The sequence below is a fragment of the Haliotis rufescens genome, unplaced genomic scaffold (genome assembly GCF_023055435.1).
Source record: "Haliotis rufescens isolate VD_foot unplaced genomic scaffold, xgHalRufe1.0.p SCAF_86, whole genome shotgun sequence".
Taxonomy (NCBI): Eukaryota; Metazoa; Mollusca; class Gastropoda; order Lepetellida; family Haliotidae; genus Haliotis; species Haliotis rufescens.
In genome coordinates, this window is record NW_025964379.1 from 1,193,776 (window position 1) to 1,216,770 (window position 22,995).

At 39.6% G+C, this 22,995-nt stretch overlaps 2 protein-coding genes across 2 annotated transcripts; both read right to left on the minus strand.

The window, feature by feature from the left end:
* Window positions 1-4,774: 4,774 nt before the first annotated feature.
* Window positions 4,775-15,744, minus strand: LOC124115224 (beta-porphyranase A-like). Its single transcript, XM_046476137.2, has 3 exons — window positions 15,459-15,744; window positions 7,128-7,272; window positions 4,775-6,242 (listed from the first exon to the last, which is right to left on the minus strand). Exons 1-3 carry the CDS (start codon window positions 15,720-15,722, stop codon window positions 4,789-4,791), a joined length of 1,863 nt encoding a protein of 620 aa, XP_046332093.2. The 5' UTR covers window positions 15,723-15,744; the 3' UTR covers window positions 4,775-4,788.
* A 2,702-nt stretch (window positions 15,745-18,446) lies between these two features.
* LOC124115212 (beta-agarase-like) lies at window positions 18,447-22,911 on the minus strand. The gene is made up of 3 exons (XM_046476125.2): window positions 22,672-22,911; window positions 20,383-20,527; window positions 18,447-19,919 (listed from the first exon to the last, which is right to left on the minus strand). Exons 1-3 carry the CDS (start codon window positions 22,900-22,902, stop codon window positions 18,463-18,465), a joined length of 1,833 nt encoding a protein of 610 aa, XP_046332081.2. The 5' UTR covers window positions 22,903-22,911; the 3' UTR covers window positions 18,447-18,462.
* Window positions 22,912-22,995: the final 84 nt, after the last annotated feature.

Consider the following 22,995-nt stretch of genomic DNA (forward strand, 5'->3'; position numbering starts at 1 on the left):
AACATTGGTACCCCACTCAGGCACAGTCTTCTCACTCCGACCGACAAGTACCACCAGCTTTGTTAAAACATTTTACTATGAAGCCATCAGAGGATCCAACCACTGACCTTCTGCTCTCTGGACAGATGCTTTATCCACTAGGCTACAGACTCGGCTACGAGTTTTGAAGATTAAAGATGTTGACGTTTGCTCTTAATAATCTAGGAATCGGAGACGTTATGTAGCAAAGTATGTAAGATATCCTCCGTTTGTAAACTTGCCTATCGGGTGGTTTTATAAAAAGAAATGGTTCAACAACCTTGATGATGCCAGAGAATCTGTGCTAAAGACTACTCCGGGGCCCATATTCCTCACATTTTGTAAGTCATCAATGGGCCTGAGTTATCAAACTTCTTTCCGTACATCTGAAGCTCACAATTTTTGCGTGGAGGACAACAGCTAAATGTCTGGGCATGTGTCTACACCCTCTTCTCCTTCCATGCCTGTGGTGCTTTATGTCTCTGATGAGAGTCATCGCGTCAGTAGCATTAACAAAACTCGACTGATTGATGATGTCGACATGAAGAACATTACTATCATCACAAGACAAGAAGAAACGTTCAGTTGTCACTGTATTCGGAAGGGGTGATTTACGTTGATATGAGCAGGATGCTCACAATAGTCTCATACATTTGGAACTACTTACCCACCAAAATGGCATCACTTTCATGCTTTCGTGTTTACTTCCCTCAATCTGATAGAGTCCTGGACAGTGATGGCCTGTATACCCTCGATTGAGCAATATGGAATCTAAACAGTTATGTCTGGTCCATACATACCAACAATGGACACCAGAAACCACAATCACAAAATTCGTCAAATATTGGCTCAACTGTATTCCCAAGACCATGCAGAGACGGGGAATTCGGTTTCACATCTTGTTTTCACTCATTTTGATTTCTTATCTGTTGTTTGTGTACATCAGCACAATCTTTCAGTCCTGTTTCGCCAATGTAACTGACACCACAACCAGTACATTCTATAACATTTCTACTGCTATATGTCATATTACTTTTAACATTAACTTTTCTTCCATTTAGGAATGAAAACGGTAGCAGTCGATTCTTTTTTTCACAAAATCCGTTTAAATTCTGTGTCAACCTTGTGCTACATTACACATATTACTTTAAACTTAATAAAACAACATATAATCTTTTGCCTTGCTACTACTAAAATACAAGAAAGCACAACATACATTAAATTGCAATTTGTAGGGAAATAGATAGCCACAAACGGGATAGTCCTGTTGTTCTGGGTCTGCGATTTCGTTTTCGTTTCTATCAATTTTGCAATGTCATATATTATTAGTTTTCAAGGGTATCCTTGCATTTTAGGTAGTATGTTCGTTTCGACAGTCGTTAATCACGTGCTTCTATCTCTGAAACAATGCAGCATTTTCTTCTCGCAATACAACAGGGAGTGTTCATCTTTGTGTGGCGAGGATGAGATGATTGAAACTGTAGATACAAATGAGTGTCTGTAGGCTTTTAAAACATAACAGTCTTAAGTTAAATACCATCTTTGATAACACTCACATATTTAAACATAATTTCACTTTTGTTCATTTCCATGGTGAATTGTATTAATGGCTGTAATGCATTTAGAATTTCATGGAATTTTTGTCTCTTGTTGAAACTCGAAAGCCAGGTGATAAAACAATAATCCATTATCCATAATTAAGTGAGTGAGTGAGTGAGTTAGGTTTTACGCCGCTTTTAGCAATATTCCAGCAATATCACGGCGGGGGGCACCAGAAATGGGCTTCACACATTGTACCCATGTCGGGATTCGAACCCGGGCCTTCGGCGTGACGAGCGAACGCTTTAACCACTAGGCTACCTGACCGCCCCTAATCCATTTTAAAGTCGTTTCCATGGCAATTGTGAAAGGTAAGTGGAATGCGGTAACTCTCAATGGTTCCTTGGAAATAATCTAGTCTGGGGCAGATAAACCAGTACCCGACATCATAAACAATGACGGTTGACGTCCTACAGCCAGGTTACATCGTTTCCTTTTTAGTCAACTAGGTTGCTGGAGAACTATTTTTTTCCTGGGAATACCCACAAGGTGTGTGTTTACTGAGTGTACATGTTATCTATGTTTCGTGGTCAGAAAGATGTCAGACATACCAGATAGCAGTTAACCAGTTCCATGATAAGTGTTACGAGGTCATTTTCAAGTTGAATTCCAGAAATCAGTACACACAGAACTAAATTGTGAAATCAGTTGGTTGGTTGGTTGCTTTGTTGTTTAACGCCGCACTCAGAAATTATCCAGCTATATGACGGCGGTCTGTAAATAATTGAGTCTGGACCAGACAATCCAGTGATTAATATCATGAGCATCGATCCACGCAATTGGGATCGATGACATGCATCAACCAAGTCAGCGAGCCTGACCACCCGATCCCGTTAGACGCCTTTTACGTGTGAAATCAGTAAACAAGCACACAAGATCAATGAATAAACAATCGATTTCTTTGAACACACATTTTTAGGTTTTAAGCCTGAAAGGCAATACAATGTTTCAAATAAGTGACAGTCGAAATTAGCAACAGGCCATAGGGTTAATTGAAGAGCACTCATAAGTGTTCAGAACCAAGGAATGTTTCTGTTGACTGTCTTGAAAGATGCCTGTTTCTTTTTTTCAATCCAGAATAGTATTAGAGGCTTACAGGAATTCGGCGTTTCCAAATGAGTATCAAAACTGCACTTGGCCAGTACATTAGATACACTTCACGTCCTGAAGGGCCTCGAATCGCTTCTATCTCGCGCTTATACAGACGTTTGGAGAACTGTCCCATCTCGAAACTTCAACAACGATCAAGGCTGCCTTGCTCATGTACACAACAAGGGCAGATAACTGGAAAGCTCCAGTCACCACCATTGATGATAGCATTCCTCACCAGTAGTTCAATCATTTGCTGTGCAACGACACTCACCACCAACATTACACACATATAGCAATTACAAACAAATATAATATACATATTCTTAAAGCTTTCATTACATTCGATCCGATTCAGAAATCGGTATGTACAAAACTATTTTGTGAAATCGGTCAATAACCACACAGTCAACAAATTATATCAAAATGCATAGTCTTAGGTGTACAATCATACAAGGCATTACAATGAATGAACACATATGGCAGCAGGAATGTCAATTGCCGTAATTGATGTCCAGTATTTGTCACCTTTGAATGTTTTTAATTAGGCTCGAGCTCCGTACTTGACTCCAATGATTTATGTTGGAAACGTAAAGAAACCTCGCGATCGGGGTTTTCTTGAACGTATCCCGTCAGCACTTGACAAATAGATACCACAATGGAAATCTTGGTTTCCCGGGAGGGTCAACGTGTTTCAACAAGTTTAAAACAAACTACGACTTTGATGGTGTACGTACGAATAATGAAAAACACATACTATGGCAAAGACATGATCATTCCTATCAACAATGGACATGCGCATACCACCATCCATTTACCCAGCTCAGGCTACCATACATCACATCTTAGAGTTGGTGTTAGCCGTGACAAAAACGCCAATGGAAAACCACATAGTGTTGTCTTCAATGGATACACCCTACCTTCAACCTACACATTGTTCGACTCTGACAAAGTCCAGGCATCCACCAAATGGGAGGTATGGGAGTACTGGGTACCAAATGATCGCGTCCAATCAACTAACACCATCAGCATGACACTTGATTGAAATGTCGGTCATGTGTCGTCAGTAGCGCTGGTTGTAGGAACACTTCAATTAATGATAATGTTTCACATTTTGTTGGTTTTAGTTGATATTATTGATGATTTGATCATAACTCTAGATAAGGAACAATGGAACACGAAAATAGGTTTTTAGTCACTAAGCACACTTCCATAGGAATAATGTGAAGATATATTTTATGTATGCTATATGTTATATGCTACCATGCAAATCTATTTTGGCATAGATCAGATAGATTCCTTGGTGTGACTGGTCATATGATTGTATTCATCAAAGCAATGTGGATATGATGACATAGTAAACTAATTAAATCTAATTACTAAGTCTAAACTGTAATTAAGGGACCATGGAATATATGTTCTATGACCAGCCTTCGCTATTCGCTGTGCAGAGTTGCGTACCTTGGGAACGCCAGAAACCTATGATTGTGGGTTCGAATCCCGGTTCGCCCCAATTATGTTTCTAGGTTTGTCAGCACTATACCCTTGCTCGTGGGTTTCACCGAAGTGGTAAACGTCTGAGACCTGCATCACTTTCCTCCCACATTAAGCTGACACGCCGCGATATGACTGGAATAATCTTAAAAACGGCGTTAAACCCAACTCACTCACTCACTCCTTCTTCAAGTTTGGGAAGAAGTGGGTATTTGTCGGTGTAAAATCTGGCGAAGAAGGAGGAAGTTCAATGAGTACCAAGCCGATGCCATGAACGATAAATCAGAAACCAGGCTTTACAAAATCGACCCCACACAGCCAATCAAATCGCTGTTAACTTGTGCAATGCCACCGGAGTTCAACTTACTGACCAGAAGATTAGAAACAATCGTGTTCCCAATTGTTTTATATAATCTTACAACTTTTCCTAACATATCTGACAATTTTGAAAATTTTAAGTTATTTCCTTTTGTTGTTTTATTACCTTTTCAAGCATTATCAAAATAATTTCATTTCAAACAGAATAATTATTACACCAAGGGAGAGCATGCAAACAAAAATATACAACGAAATGTGAAATATAATAATTTATTGAAGTTTTCCGACGACCAACGCTACTGAAGACACGTGACCGCCATTTCCATCAAAGGTCATGCTGATGGTGTTAGTAGATTTAACGTGATCAGTTGGTACCAAGTACTCCCATACCTCCCATTTCGTTGATGACTGGCCCTTTTCAGCGTCGTACAACGTTAGGGCTGAAGGCAGGGTATACCCATTGAACACGACACTGTGGGGTTTTCCATTGGCGTTTTTGTCACGGCTAACGCCTATTCTAAGATGTGATGTATGGTAGCCTGAGCTGGGTAGATGGATGGTGGTCTGTGCATGTCCGTTGCTGATGGGGATGACCATATCGGTGCCATAGTATGTGTTTTCGTTGTTGGTGCGTACACCATCAAAGTTGTAGTTTGTTTTAAACTTGTAGAAACACGTCGACTCTCCCGGCAGACCAACATGTCCGTTGTACTTTGTTGTGTCAAAGTGGACATTGGAATGCATTTGTGTTTTTCCGTTTTGGTACTGGATACATGTTGATTCGCCAACTGTAGGATTGATCCATCCACCGTGGAAGTCTAACTTTACATTCTGCCAGGCAGTTCCATAGTTGTGCAGAAGAACCACCAACTCTTTGTTGTGAGGGTTAGCCAAGGCTAATGGTGCAACTGATCTCTCCCAACCTGTGTACTGGCTGGAAAACTTGAGAAACTTCTGATCATAATAAAAGTTGTGCCAAAATTTGAAGAATGTTGCCATGGTAGTCTCACGTCCATCGTTGGTAAATAGTGACCAGTTGAGGCTAGTGTGGCCTGGGTATTGTTCATTGGAGAGCATAAACACAATGACTCGTTCCATAAATTCTCTCAGATTGAGGAAGGTAAACATGAACCCGTTTGGTTGGTAAACTGTTTCAAAGTCTATGAGACTATTAGGTTTCCACTGGTCCAGGCCATGCACACCACCTCTGCCGAATTCACTTACAATTAAAGGCACGTTTTTTCCTTTCTTGAGATGAGAGTAATTTTCTATCATGTCGATAGCAGCGACGAGACGAACCTCGTTTGCGCCACTGTGGTGATGACTTCCACCAGTCACATACAGATGGTTGTAGACGTGGAAAGAGAAGAAGTCCAAGTGATCAAGAGACATGTCCAGAAACTTTGCTGTTCTCTTCCAAATGCTGAAGTTGTTAGCATCAGACTTAACAATGCTATAGCCAGTGTATGTTGGTCCTGCCACTTTCGTTCCGAACCTGGACTTTAGCTTTTGAGCGACAACCCTGTGGAAATCAATAATTGTTTGGTCGCCAATGTTGTGAACCTCAGGTTCGTTGATGACTTCAAATATGTGCGGTATGTGTCCACCGGTTTTATCTTTAGCACTTTGGACCATCAGTGACACAAATTCGCCAGCAGCATCTACGTTGTTGGGGAATTTGCCCTGGTGGTGGGACTTATCCATCCATCCAGGCCAGGTCATACCTGTATAGACCAACATTATATTATGCACTATTCAACCTGTACAATATTTACGTGGTTGTATTACTGACATGGGTGTACTTGGACTATACGGTGGTGCATTATGCCAGGCCAGGTCATACCTGTATAGACCAACATTATATTATGCACTATTCAACCTTTACAATATTCACGTGGTTGTATTACTGACATGGGTGTACTTGCACTATACAGTGGTGCATTATGCCAGGCCAGGTCATACCTGTATAGACCAACATTATATTATGCACTATTCAACCTGTACAATATTCACATGGTTGTATTACTGACATGGGTGTACTTGCACTATACGGTGGTGCATTATGCCAGGCCAGGTCATACCTGTATAGACCAACATTATATTATGCACTATTCAACCTTTACAATATTCACATGGTTGTATTACTGACATGGGTGTACTTGCACTATACAGTGGTGCATTATGCCAGGCCAGGTCATACCTGTATAGACCAACATTATATTATGCACTATTCAACCTGTACAATATTCACATGGTTGTATTACTGACATGGGTGTACTTGCACTATACGGTGGTGCATTATGCCAGGCCAGGTCATACCTGTATAGACCAACATTATATTATGCACTATTCAACCTTTACAATATTCACATGGTTGTATTACAGACATGTGTGTACTTGCACTATACAGTGGTGCATTATGCCAGCTTGATGTTGAATGTTGAAGTATCGAAGCCACAATCGTTATATCATGGCCAGGTTAATGGGAGCATATGAGACACCAATTCCCCCTACTAAACATCCGTTATACTGACGTACATACTATTGACATGTCTGTATTATTCTTCAGGCAAGCATTGATACTATATACATGAAAATATGAGTTATACCGTTTATAACCCAAACCATGTTGTTGATGCCACTCCCATATCCTTGCAGTTGCTCCATATAGTACCCGAACATCTTTGATTGGAGGGCATGGTCGTTGAGATAGTTTGGGTCTGGATAGCCATGGCGACTCGGGTTCTGGTGCCACTATGAAACCAAAAATATGGAATGATGCCTTTTTGTACTGTTTCTTTATTCATTCTAGCACTGCTGCAGTAACTGGTCATTCTGGTTAGTTCTCACGTTGACAAAACCTATTTCACAGTGTATGAAATCTAAGATGTATAAATAGCTTTCAACTTATGCGTCACAAACAAGAATAGCCGATTTGGGTGTTTTACACACCATTTCCAAAGAGTACGCGTCTACTATCACTTATTCTTTCACGGGTAACGTGTACACATGTTATGAAAGAGATGTTCTTGAGGTTTTGCATCATAAATACAGGGAATATCATTTGCCAAACCATCATATAAATGGAATATCGTCATCTCAAGTTGTGGTTTAAGGAGAGTGTATCAGTACTTATCACAACTTAACAGGTAATAATTGGGAAAAACATTGTTACATTGTCGTGTATCGTCATTTATCCAGCATATAAAGTGTGATACCACGATTCAATACTGGGTTAAATCATTATTGCATTATGATATTTTTGCAGAAAAGCCAGAGCAATATATAGAATTGTGTCACAGGTATCTAGGAATATATATGTCATATATCATTTGACGATTTCGAGGAAGATAATGGAACATATCGCTCTCACACTCTATCTCACTGTTTACTGGTAATATTGCGAATAGAATCGTAACTATGTAGACTACTTTTTAGAAAAATCATCATGGGGATCATTGTAGAAAGCCAAATCTTGCCTTATAAAGGAAATGTTGAAAATATAACATTATACCACTATACCGTTATACCGTTATACCATTGTACCACTATATTGTCATATGATATCACCATTACACCACTATCAGTTTACTATTCTAACACTATATCATTATAATATTATACCACAAAACCAGTATACCATTATACCGTTATACAGTTATAGTGTTATACGATTATACCGTAATACTATTACACCTTTATACCATTATGCCATTATACCAATATAGCACTATACCATTACCGTATTATACCACTATAGCACTATATTAGTATGTGACTATATAAGATGGCTACGATCGCAAAGAACAATGAATAACGAAGCATGGTTTATTTCACGATTATGACGTCATTTCGGGATATTCGCAGCGTTGTTTATTTGACGACGTTATTTTTGAGAGGGGAGTGTCTAGTATGTTGTTCCCCATAGATGTAGCTGGGATACGCAGATAAACGCAGTGACGGAACGATTGCATAAAACTTTGGGAGAATTTTAAAAATCGATATTGGGAGAAAAGATAATCGACGTGAGGATTATGAGAATATGCGGGAAATACCAATACCAAACCCACCTGTTCATAAAATGGACGTAAAAGGCGACTAACGGGATCAGGTGGTCAGGCACGCCCAATTGCGTGGATCGATGCTAATGATATTAATCACTGGATTGTCTTGTCTAGACTCGATTATTTACAGACCGCCGTCATATATCTGGAATATTGCTGAGTGCGGCGTTACACAACAAACCAACCAACCAACCATAAAAGGGACTTGTCCATCATTGCTGAGGTCGGATTCTGTTCAAGGAGTCATCATTAATATAATACGGGTAAATATTGTGAAAGCTTGTACATTTTATCATTATCCTTTAACAGGCTGTGCATTATGTTGATATTTAATATAAGAAACAAACGACTCGTATTTATCGTACAATAAAACATTGCGCCCCTCTTCTCCCTGCAGTTGTTTACTGTACGATAAACAACTACTACTTGTCGTTTATTTCTCCATTATCATTATACCACTTAACCACTATGCCCTTATATAATTCTACCATTACAGCATTATTCCATCAAACCAATATACCGTTATGTCATTATACCATTACACCACTATACCGATTTGTCATTATACTATTACACCACTATACCATAATGTCATTATACCATTACACCACTATACCGTTATGTCATTATACCATTACACCACTATACCGATTTGTCATTATACCATTTACCACTATACCATCAAACCACTCCACCGTTATGTCATTATACCATCAAACCACTATACCGTTATGTCATTATACCATCAAACCACTATACCGTTTTGTCATTATACCATAACACCACTATACCATCATACCACTATACCGTTTTGTCATTATACCATTACACCACTTAGCCGTTATGTCATTATACCATGACACCACCATACCATTTTGTCATTATACCATAACACCACTATACCATCATACCACTATACCGTTATGCCATTTTACAATAACACCACTATATCATCAAACCACTATACCGTTATATCATATACCATTACATCATCAAAACACCGTACCGTTATGTCATTATGCCATTACACCACTATACCGTTATGTCATTATACCATTTCACTACTATACCGTTTTGTCATTATACCATAAAACCACTATACCATCAAACAGCTATCATGTTATGTCAATATACCATAACACCACTATACCATCATACCACTATACCGTTATGCCATTTTGCAATAACACCACTATATCATCAAACCACTATACCGTTATATCATATACCATTACACCATCAAACAACTGTACCATTATGTCATTATGCCATTACACCACTATACCGTTATGTCATTATACCCTAACACCACTATACCATCAAACAGCTATAATGTTATGTCATTATACCATTACACCACTATACCATCAAACCATTATACCGTTATGTCATTATACCATTACACCACTATACCATCAAACCACTATACCGTTATGTCATTACACCACTATACCATCAAACAACTATACCGTTATGTCATTACACCACTATACCATCAAACCACTATACCGTTATGTCATTAAATCATTACACTACTATACCATCAAACCACTATACCATTATAGTTATACCATGAAACCCCTATACCGTTATGTCATTGTACCATAACACCACTATACCATCAAGCCACTATACCGTTATGTCATTATATCATTACACCACTATACCATCAAACCACTATACCATTATAGTTATACCATGAAACCACTATACCGTTATGTCATTATACCATTACACCACTATACGATCAAACCACTGTACCGTTATGTCATTGTATCATTACACCACTATACCGTTATGTCATTATACCATAACACCACTATACCATCATACCACTATACCGTTATGCCATTTTACAATAACACCACTATATCATCAAACCACTATACCGTTATATCATATACCATTACATCATCAAAACACCGTACCGTTATGTCATTATGCCATTACACCACTATACCGTTATGTCATTATACCATTTCACTACTATACCGTTTTGTCATTATAACATAAAACCACTATACCATCAAACAGCTATAATGTTATGTCAATATACCATAACACCACTATACCATCATACCACTATACCGTTATGCCATTTTGCAATAACACCACTATATCATCAAACCACTATACCGTTATATCATATACCATTACACCATCAAACAACTGTACCATTATGTCATTATGCCATTACACCACTATACCGTTATGTCATTATACCCTAACACCACTATACCATCAAACAGCTATAATGTTATGTCATTATACCATTACACCACTATACCATCAAACCATTATACCGTTATGTCATTATACCATTACACCACTATACCATCAAACCACTATACCGTTATGTCATTACACCACTATACCATCAAACAACTATACCGTTATGTCATTACACCACTATACCATCAAACCACTATACCGTTATGTCATTAAATCATTACACTACTATACCATCAAACCACTATACCATTATAGTTATACCATGAAACCCCTATACCGTTATGTCATTGTACCATAACACCACTATACCATCAAGCCACTATACCGTTATGTCATTATATCATTACACCACTATACCATCAAACCACTATACCATTATAGTTATACCATGAAACCACTATACCGTTATGTCATTATACCATTACACCACTATACCATCAAACCACTATACCGTTATGTCATTATATCATTACACCACTATACCATCAAACCACTAAACCATTATAGTTATACCATGAAACCATTATACCGTTATGTCATTATACCATTACACCACTATACCATCAAACCACTATACCGTTATGTCATTACACCACTATACCATCAAACAACTATACCGTTATGTCATTACACCACTATACCATCAAACCACTATACCGTTATGTCATTATATCATTACACCACTATACCATCAAACCACTATACCATTATAGTTATACCATGAAACCACTATACCGTTATGTCATTATACCATTACACCACTATACCATCAAACCACTGTACCATAATGTCATTGTATCATTACACCACTATACCGTTATGTCATTGTACCATTACACCACTATACCATCAAGCCACTATACCGTTATGTCATTATATCATTACACCACTATACCATCAAACCACTATACCATTATAGTTATACCATCAAACCACTGTACCGTAATGTCATTGTATCTTTACACCACTATACCGTTATGTCATTGTACCATTACACCACTATACCATCAAGCCACTATACCGTTATGTCATTATATCATTACACCACTATACCATCAAACCACTATACCATTATAGTTATACCATCAAACCACTATACCATTATAGTTATACCATGAAACCACTATACCGTTATGTCATTATACCATTACACCACTATACGATCAAACCACTGTACCGTTATGTCATTGTATCATTACACCACTATACCGTTATGTCATTATACCATTACACCACTATACCGTTATGTCATTATACCATTACACCACTAAACCGTTATGTCATTATACCACTATACCACTATACCATCAAACCACTGTACCGTAAGTCATTATACCATTACACCACTATACCGTTATGTCATTATACCACTATACCACTATACCATCAAACCACTGTACCGTTATGTCATTGTATCATTACACCACTATACCATCAAACCATTATACCGTTATGTCTTGATACCATTACACCACTATACCATCAAACCACTTTACGGTTATGTCATTAAACCATTTCACCACTATACCATTAAACCACTGTACCGTTATGTCATTATACCATTACACCACTATACCACCAAACCACACCGTTATGTCATTGTATTATTACACCACTACACCATCAAACCATTATACCGTTATGTCTTGATACCATTACATCACTATACCATCAAACCACTTTACAGTTATGTCATTAAACCATTACACCACTATACCATCAAACCGCTATACCGTTATATCATTAAACCATTACACCACTATTCCATGAAACCATTATACCGTTATGCCATTATACCATTACATCACTATACCATCAAACCATTATACCGTTATGTCATTATACCATTACTCCACTATACCATCAAACAACTATACCGTTGTGTCATTACACCACTATACAATCAAACCACTATACCGCTATGTCATTAAACCATTACACTTCTATACCATCAAACCACTATACCATTATAGTTATACCATGAAACCACTATACCGTTATGTCATTATACCATTACACCACTATACCATCAAACAACTATACCGTTGTGTCATTACACCACTATACAATCAAACCACTATACCGCTATGTCATTAAACCATTACACTTCTATACCATCAAACCACTATACCATTATAGTTATACCATGAAACCACAATACCGTTATGTCATTATACCATTACACCACTATACCATCAAGCCACTATACCGTTATGTCATTATACCATTACACCACTATACCGTTATGTCATTAAACCATTACACCACTAAACCGTTATGTCATTATACCATGACACCACTATACCGTTATGTCATTATACTATTACACCAATATACCGTTATGTCATTATACTATTACACCACTATACCGTTATGTCATTATACCATTACACCACTATACCGTTATGTCATTATACCATGAAACCACTATACCGTTATGTCATTTTACCATTACACCACTTTACCATCAAACCACTATACCGTTATGCCATTATACCATTACACCACTATACCGTTATGTCATTATACCATTACACCACTATACTGTTATGTCATTATACCATTACACCACTATACCGTTATGTCATTATATCATTACACCACTATACCATGAAACAACTATACCGTTATGTCATTATACCGTTACACCACTATACCGTCAAACCACTAAACCGTTATTATCATCGAATAATGGAATAGCATGAACACCGTGGGCATGTGTACTCCTCCGGCTCCACCCTATTCCTCCCGTATAACTAGTCACAAACCAGAACCGCACTTGGTAAAGTGGTTGAAAGCTTCATGAATATTACATTGACAACCCTTCAATGTAGCACCTCCCACAGAACCGCCTTCCTGGTCTAGTGGTGGAGCGTCTGCCCGGAGAGCAGAATGTCAGGGCTTCGATTTCCCGGGCGCTTCAAGCCAAAAGACGTTAAAAATGGTACTTGTGGTTACCTTGACTAGTGCTCGGCATTAAGGGGCTAAAACATTTGCTTGTCGGCTCGGAGTCAGTATACTGTGTCTGAGTGGCGTATTCATGTTAAACTGCGGCATGGTATCTCAGTGGACCAGTACTTTAAAGTCAACATTAGTCTGGACTAGTACAAGCAGCCACACGTCCCAATATAAGTGCACGAATCTTGAACGCGGCGTTCAACCCCATTTCAACGCATATCACACCTCCCACATAACATGGGAATAAAACCTACAAATGAGTGATAATATGATATGACCACAAACCAGTATTACTTCTTGGGATTGTTGTTGTTGTTGGTTTGTTGTTTATCGCCGCACTCAGCAATATTCCAGCTATATGACGGCGGTCTGTAAATAATCGAGTCTGGACCAGACAATCCAGTGATTAATATCATGAGCATCGATCCACGCAATTGGGATCGATGACATGCATCAACGAAGTCAGTGAGCCTGACCACCTGATACCGTTAGTCGCCTCTTACGACAACTGTAGTCGCCTTTTACGGCAAGCATGGGTTGCTGAAGACCTATTCTACCCCGGAATCTATACGGGTCACTTCTTGGGATTGTGTGTATGCAAAGTGTGAGCAACGATTGAGTTGCAGACCGGCCAAGATGAATTAAATGATGTAAACTGATGGGCAAGAGAAGGCATACATTTGAAAATTGGATTTCACCAAGAAATTACAAACTTCATCGATACGTTACTAGGCTGAAAATAGCTGCCTAAACACCTCAAACTAAAGGGCAAAAGAAAGCATACATTTCAACATTGGATTTCACCAAGAAATTAAAACTTTATAGATACGTAACTAGGATGAAAATAGCTGCCTAAACACCTCAAACTAAAGGGCAAAAGAAAGCATTCATTTCAACATTGGATTTCACCAAGAAATTAAAACTTTATAGATACGTTACTAGGCTGAAAATAGCTGCCTAAACACCTCAAACTAAAGGGCAAAAGAAAGCATTCATTTCAACATTGGATTTCACCAAGAAATTAAAACTTTATAGATACGTAACTAGGATGAAAATAGTCGCCTAAACACTGCAAACCAAAGGGCAAAAGAAAGCATATATTTGAAAATTGGATTTCACCAAGAAACTACAAACTTTATAGATACGTTACTAGGCTGAAAATAGTTGCCTAAACACCTCAAACTAAAGGGCAAAAGAAAGCATACATTTGAAAATTGGATTTCACCAAGAAACTACAAACTTTATAGATACGTTACTAGGCTGAAAATAGTTGCCTAAACACTGCAAACCAAAGGGCAAAAGAAAGCATACATTTGAAAATTGGATTTCACCAAGAAACTACAAACTTTATAGATACGTTACTAGGCTGAAAATAGTTGCCTAAACACCTCAAACTAAAGGGCAAAAGAAAGCATACATTTGACAATTGGATTTCACCAAGAAACTACAAACTTTATCGATACGTTACTAGGCTGAAAAGTCGCCTAAACACAGCAAACTAAAGGTCCAAAACACAACTTTGCATGGAATACATTACTCTGGGATAACCATTTTCTTTGATTTGCAAGACTTTATGATGATATAAACGTGTAGTGACAACAAAGTAGCGGAGATATCCTGCATCTGATATGACGTTGAATATATAGACACATGTTTCGTTGTGTCTCTCCTGACAACCATACGTACATTTGCAAAGAGATGGTCGTTCAGGTCTCTGTTCATCCAGCGCCCTGTTGCGGTTCCGATAGATTTACACTTTGGAATTAGATTCGGATGGTCGAGTCCGTTATGTTTGTTCCATCTGTCAACTTCATAATGGACACGTCCACCCTGGGAGAGCCATTCGTTGTAGATTGTGACGGTTGTATCAGAGTACGCCGCTCCCCACAGCAACAATGTACACACTGCCAGCAGTAACATTCTGCAGTGAATGGTATAACTGATACACATGTTCCAATTGGGTTTATTTTCACATTCGTGTTTTTATATACAAAGTGTTATCTATTGCTTGGTGTGAACAGGACCATGTGTCAGGTGTGCCGTTATTAGCTCAGGGTCACATAATCTCCGTGGGTAGGATTGGTTTTATGGCCTTTAAAAGAAGTCTTCGACTATCAAAACTAAAATTAGATCACCGTTGGTGTAATACAAACGTTAAATTGTTCCATTATCGACTTCTTTCATATATTCCCTCATTTCCAATAATTTTATACCTCATACATACATTTGCAACAGATGCTCTTTCAGTTTTCAGCCAATCTCCTGTCCTAATGTTGGTTCCATCTTTCAACTTCACAACTTCCACGCTGCGAGAGTACCATACTGTAGATGGAGATGATTGTATCTAAAACACTCAACAGAAGGCAGCTGAGTGTTCACATATGCCACATGTTACCACAGTGGACACTAGTCGCTGATGTAGACATGACACGTCAGAGGGTCAAGGCCAGCTGCAGTCAGTATCGTGTGTGCCAATCCTGCGAGTCAAGGACTGCTTGACTTTTCCTGCCCAAGGAAGCAATTAGGTTACGAATCAGACCTTGAAGAACGGTGGACCCTCTGTCTGTAGTGCCAAAACCAGCTGTGGCAGTCTGCCTGCAGTGTCAGTGTCAGCGGTGGCAGTCTGCCTGTAGTGTCAGTGTCAGCTGTGGCAGTCTGCCTGTAGTGCCAAAGCCAGCTGTGGCAGGCTCCCTGTAGTGCCAATGTCAGCTGTGGCAGTCTCCCTGTAGTGCAAAAGCCAGCTGTGGCAGTCTGCCTGTAGTGTCAGTGTCGGCTGTGGCAGTCTGCCTGTAGTGTCAGTGTCGGCTGTGGCAGTCTGCCTGCAGTGTCAGTGTCAGCTGTGGCAGTCTGCCTGTTGTGTCAGTGTCAGCTGTGGCAGTCTGCCTGTAGTGCCAAAGCCAGCTGTGGCAGGCTCCCTGTAGTGCCAATGTCACCTGTGGCAGTCTCCCTGTAGTGCCAAAGCCAGCTGTGGCAGTCTCCCTGTAGTGTCAGTGTCAGCTGTGGCAGTCTGCCTGTAGTGTCAGTGTCAGCTGTAGCAGTCTGCCTGCAGTGTCAGTGTCAGCTGTGGCAGTCTGCCTGTAGTGTCAGTGTCAGCTGTGGCAGTCTGCCTGTAGTGTCAGTGTCAGCTGTAGCAGTCTGCCTGCAGTGTCAGTGTAAGCTGTGGCAGTCTGCCTGCAGTGTCAGTGTCAGCTTTGGCAGTCTGCCTGCAGTGTCAGTGTCAGCTGTGGCAGTCTGCCTGTAGTGTCAGTGTCAGCTGTGGCAGTCTGCCTGCAGTGTCAGTGTCAGCTGTGGCAGTCTACCTGTGGTGTCAGTGTAAGCTGTGGCAGTCTGCCTGTAGTGTCAGTGTCAGCTGTGGCAGTCTTCCTGTAGTGTCAGTGTCAGCTGTGGCAGTCTGCCTGCAGTGTCAGTTATGGCAGTTGTCTATCCAACTCATCCAATCAATGTTCTACTGGGGCTCACATCTGGTGGTTGAGAAGCCCTGGGCAAGACCTGAATGTTGCTGTTGCGAAGGTAGGCCATTGCAAGTCCGGGGCGGTCGGGTTGTCTGGTGGTTAAAGCGTCTGTTCATCACGCCAAAGACCAGGATTATATTCGCGACATGGGTACAATGTGTGAAGCCCAATTCTGGTATCCCCGCAGTGATATTGATGGAATATTGCTAAAAGCGGCGTAAAACTATACTCACTCAATCACTGTTGCGAGTCCTGTCTTGTGACGACTAACATTATCGTGTTGAAATAGAGGGTTGAGAATGTTAGAGTGTTTATGGCCGGTAATATCAAGTAAGTAAAGCAGTATTTGTCCTTGTCGTAGAGTAGGGAATTCCCTTATATTTTGCATGTACCATACGTTGAGGTGGGGGGCGAGTCATGCAAATAACATGCAAATACTCGTGGATAAGTGTACCTACTGTGTACGAGTATTGAACACGCAACAGCAAAATGTTAACACAGTGTGTGTTCTTTATTAGTCCAGGTTCTGTGATACCCCATTTATGATTACTGTTTTGTCAGTGCATTATTCGTTCTCATTGGTTTCACCAACCCAGCTAACAGTCAGATGTTCCAGTTGACTTGCTATTTGAACTGTATCCATGAAAAGTGCAGGTCACTGAAATGCACTCTCTCCTTTGGTAGGGTACCTATGTATGTGAACACACAATGCCATATAGAAAGTGGTCAAATGTAACAAATGTTATATTTGGGATAAAACTTTCTTAGTAAAATATAGATTCTCGTACCTTTTGAGTTGAGCCCCGTCGGGGATTCGAACCCACACTACCACAGTGAGACACCTTATCGCCAGCACACAAAGTCAGTCTAACAATATCACGACGATGCATGTCGAAAAAGGCTACGGCTTGGATGGTGAGGCATGTCATTGTGTCCCAATTGCGTAGATCGTTGCTCATATGATCACTGGATTGTCTGATCCAGACTCGATTATTTACAGACCGCCGTAATATAGCTGGAATATTGCTGAGTGCATTGTGGTTGGGACAACGTCGTAATGCTGTCTGGGGAAGCGGAAAATGCCACAACATGGGATAAGTGTTGTTTAAAGAAGCGTCGAATCCAACTCAATATCATCTTTTTTCCACATATTCTAAGACGATCTTAGTGTAGTTCACAAGGAAACGAATAAATTTTTCAATTAAAAATAAAGAGCAAAGTCTGGATCTTGATGCTGTTTATTGAAGTTTCCCTACAACCAGAGCTACTGCGGTCACATGGCCACCATTTCCAGCAAAGGTCATGCTGATGGTGTTATTTGACTTGACCTGGTCTGTAGGAACCAAGTATTCCCACACCTGCCATTTTGAGGACGCTTCAATCTTGTCAGCGTCAAACAGTGCGTAGGTAGAAGGCAAGGTATGTCCATTAAACACGACGCTCACTGGCTTTGCATTGGCGTTTTTGTCACGACTAACGCCCAATCTAAGATGAGATGTATGGTAGCCAGAACTGGGTAGATGTATGGTTGTCTGCGCATGACCGTTGCTGATGGGAATGACCATGTTGTTGCCGTAGTAGGTGTTCTCGTTGCTGGTACGGAGGCTTCCAAAGTTGTAGTTGGTTTTAAACTTGTAGAAACAAGTTGACTCTCCAGGTAGACCGACATTTCCATGGTTCTTTGTGGTATCAAAGTGGACATTGGAGTGCATTGCTGGGTTACCGTTTTCGTACTTGATACATGTTGATTCACCAGTTGTAGGGTTAATCCAACCACCGTGGAAGTCTAACTTTACATTCTGCCAGGCAGTGCCATAGTTGTGCAGAAGAACCACCAACTCTTTGTTTGTAGGATTGGCTAGAGCTAGAGGGGACACTACTCTTTCACTGCCGGTGAACTGACTTCCGAATTTGAGGAATTTCTGATCATAATTGAAATTATGCCAAAACTGGAAGAATTTGACCATTTGCGTCGGATGACCATCTTTAGTAAACAAGGACCAGTTGAGGCTGGTGTGGCCGGTGTATTGTTCGTTGGCAAGAATGAAAACTATTGCCCTGTCAATGAACTCTCTCAGGTTCAGGTAGGTAAACATGAAGCCATTGGGTTGGTAAATGGTCTGAAAGTCAAGGAACCCACTGTGTGCCCACTGATCTATTCCGTGTGTGCCACCTCTGCCATACTCGCTGATAATGATTGGAACATTCCTACCTTTCTTTTGATGAGAATAGTTTTCTATCATGTCAATACCAGCAACCAGACGAGCCTCGTTGATGCCACTAAAGTGATGACTTTCACCAGATACATAGATATAGTTGTAGGCGTGGAAAGAGAAAAAGTCCAAGTGATCAAGCGACATATCCATGAACCTGGCAGTTCTCTGCCACGTGGCATAATTGTGAAGACCAGAATTAAGTATGGTATAACCAGTGTAGGTTGGTCCTCCAACCTTTATTCCAAACCTGGATTTCAGCTTCTGTGCTACTATCTTATGCAAATCCAGAAGAGTTTGTTCATCAATAAAGTGTTCTCCTTCAGGTTCGTTGATGACCTCAAATATTTGAGGTATGTGCCCTCCCGAGTAGTCCTTGGCGCTCTGCACCATCAGTGACACAAACTCTCCTGCTGCGTCGAGGTTGTTGGGGAATTTGTCTTGATGGTGAGACTTATCTATCCAGCTTGGCCAGAACAAGCCTGTTCAGGACAAAATAATGGACAATGATATCCGAATGCGTCAAGATTTTAAAAAATGGGCAATTCCTCTAACATTTATATATCTATAAATTGACATGTCCTTATAGTTAGAAAGTAAATACAGCAAAGGTTGCCATCACGACTTGGAACAACTTTAGCTCCTGTCCTCAAATTAGTTATGGCATAAACACACATTCATTACGCCGGACGAAGTGATGGCAAATATAATTTTGAGAATTTGGGTAAGCATGACATATTTAACAACAAATAATTATGTCAGAGATATATATCAGTCAGTTCCATATTCTGCTAATGGCATCAAACAGGAATAAATATTGTCATTTTTCATTAGTTTCAGGACTTATCATGCAAAACCTCAAGAACAGATCCCAATCAACTTGTAAGTATTTGTTGCAGAGGTTCTAGAAAATGTGTACAATATTTTGCTATGGATGCTGATTACTTTTAGTTTCCCAGACCACATTATCGGCTTGACTTCCGTAGCCGTGCACTTGATCCATCCAGGAGCCCCACGTTTTCACCTGTTTAGCATGGTCTTGTAGATAATGCGGGTCTGGGTAACCATGGTGACTTGGGCTCTGGGGCCACTAAGAAAACAAACCGTAGACCTTATAAATCAGTATCAACTTGATATCAACATATTTATCACACAATACCAATAGTGGGAGAACCATACGAGCGCACCCAGTACCTATTTCATATCGAAAGTCATGTAGATAGTGTGAAGGGGGACATATATGGAGGTCTTCCTCTGGGATTTTCTTGATCTTGTAGCCAAATATATTAGTACCTCACCTGGGCACTATGCGTCATGTCACTGTTTTGCCTTAGGATTAGCAAATTTAAGCTTCCTGATGTCAGATTGGTTGTAAAATGATGCGGGTGGATAGTTCTTCGGCCTTAGAATATCTTTGTACCATATCTAGAATTGATTTTTACTATATGCTGGAAACATTATGCTTTCCTGAAGACTGGGCACTTGGTATTTTAGTTCCTCTCAACAATTCAGGTTCAGTGAAATAACAACTGAGGCATTGTGTTATCATGATTTTTCAGCATAATGTTTGCATACATCATTAGCAAAAGATTATTATTTCGGGCTGTTTTTTTTTTAATGGACTAGTAAGGGATAATCTTGATAATGTATTATATGTGTGTGTGTGTGTGTGTGTGTGTGTGTGTGTGTGTGTGTGTGTGTGTGTGTGTGTGTGTGTGTGTGTGTGTGTGTGTGTGTGTGTGTGGTTGAATGTGTCTGCCAACAAGACGAATACACGAGTTATATTTCGTTTCTAAAAAATGGTAGTACAGTAGCTGGAAGAGAAAAATAGAAGCATTCATTTTATGTATCACTCTGTAAGTACTGAGGAGTATGTATTGACATGTTAACCAAGCTGCTGTACATATGGAAAAGATCTCAATTAGAATTCTTCAAAATATGAAATTAACCCTATGTGACATACTTTAAGATTTTCGATACAAAAATATCCGTTTTTGTCAAATGGAGCGGAAATTTGGTGATTAGAAATGTTTGCTGTTACAGAAAAAGGATCCTTATATGGATGCAAAAGGTTCCTCTGTGTAAAAGCCTAGAAGATAAAATATAATGACTTAGAGATAATGTGGACGAGATGCCCTACTTTGCAAAGGTAATGTTGATAAAATATTGGATTAAATTAATAAGAATGCTTGTAAGAAGACATGCAAATAAATGTTACAATATGCTATCAGCAGATGCTAGTGAGATTGATTGCATTTGATGTGGAGGGCAATGAGAGTGCTGGGAAAATGCATTCACTGAACTAAAAAATATTTTACCAAAACTGATCAAGTCAGTTATATAACAGTACTAAAACACCATTTGACTAAAGTTGTGAATATATATATAGATCCCAGAATCCCAGATTCAGAGTAAAACACAGCTGGTTAAATGTGACAAAAGCAATTTCCTTATCATAAGAAATCTCTGCTCAAAGCAGAGTCAATTGGTGGGCTATGTCAGAAGCGTGTATTTATGAATCACTATCAACTACTGATGATACCAGGCATAAAGGTGAGCGCATGCGCATGCTGTCCACAGAAATACCTGCGTTATCAAATGTTTATTCAAGTAAATCTATCATTTAATCATGTAAATTCTAATGATAGAAAAACAATTTTGAGGTTAGCACTTTTTGTTCATCATGCACTTTCTCGATGCACTAATCTTATAGTATCGTGAAGACACTTCGTAAAACAATTGTGTACACCCACTTTATAACATTGTCTCCACATATGTATTATATGCAGCACATCCTTTTAGCTGTGTTGTACTCACAGTTATTACCTCTTTGTAGTCTTCTTTTGTATATGGCCCGGAGGCCTTAAGTACAGTAAAACCTATTGAACTTGAACTTGACAAGTCAAGGCATTGTTCACCTGACAACTCACGGAAACATATGAAACAATCCCAGATAGGGAGTTGGATTAAACATCATTTTAGTCACTGATGCGTCAAATATGGAAATGTCTATCATAAAACGTTTTGCAAGCTTTGCTGAGGTGTTGACAATAGTGGCCTGGTCAGGATTGGAATGTGTTTAATTAACATTAAAGTTATTTTCAATTCTCCAGAAATACTATGGTGTCCATTTCCTCACAAAATACAGAAATGGAAAAGAGAACGGCTTCCACCAATCATAAGATTATAAATACGTACAACGTTGGACGTCTGTTTAACAAGCGTGATACATACATTTTTGAACAGATTTATGTCTTTGTTAATCATGCGTCCTGCCGCAGTTCCAATAGCTTTACACTTTGGAATCAAATTTGTTTCGGTCAGACCATTATGCCTATTCCATCGGTCAGCTTCATAATGGACTCGTCCACCCTGGGAGAGCCACTCGTTGTAGATGGTGACAGTCGTGTCCGAGAACCCCTGATGGAGCAGCACTGCACACACAAGCGCTGATAGTAGTAACATTCTGGTCGGAATTTCATTATGCTGTAATGGGATGGTTTATATAGGAACTTTAATCTGCATGTGAAGTAGCATATGTGGCAATACTCATTGAAA

Bases quoted from the DNA above. Each gene is read 5' to 3' on its own strand.
- LOC124115212 (XM_046476125.2), bottom strand. From the start codon at position 22,902: ATGTTACTACTATCAGCGCTTGTGTGTGCAGTGCTGCTCCATCAGGGG. The intron at 20,528-22,671 runs GTATGTATCACG...TTGTTTTCTTAG, and splicing joins ACATAAATCTGTTCAAAAAT to TGGCCCCAGAGCCCAAGTCA. The intron at 19,920-20,382 runs GTAATCAGCATC...TGTCCTGAACAG, and splicing joins TGTGGTCTGGGAAACTAAAA to GCTTGTTCTGGCCAAGCTGG.
- LOC124115224 (XM_046476137.2), bottom strand. From the start codon at position 15,722: ATGTGTATCAGTTATACCATTCACTGCAGAATGTTACTGCTGGCAGTG. The intron at 7,273-15,458 runs GTACGTATGGTT...TTGGTTTCATAG, and splicing joins ACGACCATCTCTTTGCAAAT to TGGCACCAGAACCCGAGTCG. The intron at 6,243-7,127 runs GTATAACTCATA...TGGTCTATACAG, and splicing joins CATGGTTTGGGTTATAAACG to GTATGACCTGGCCTGGATGG.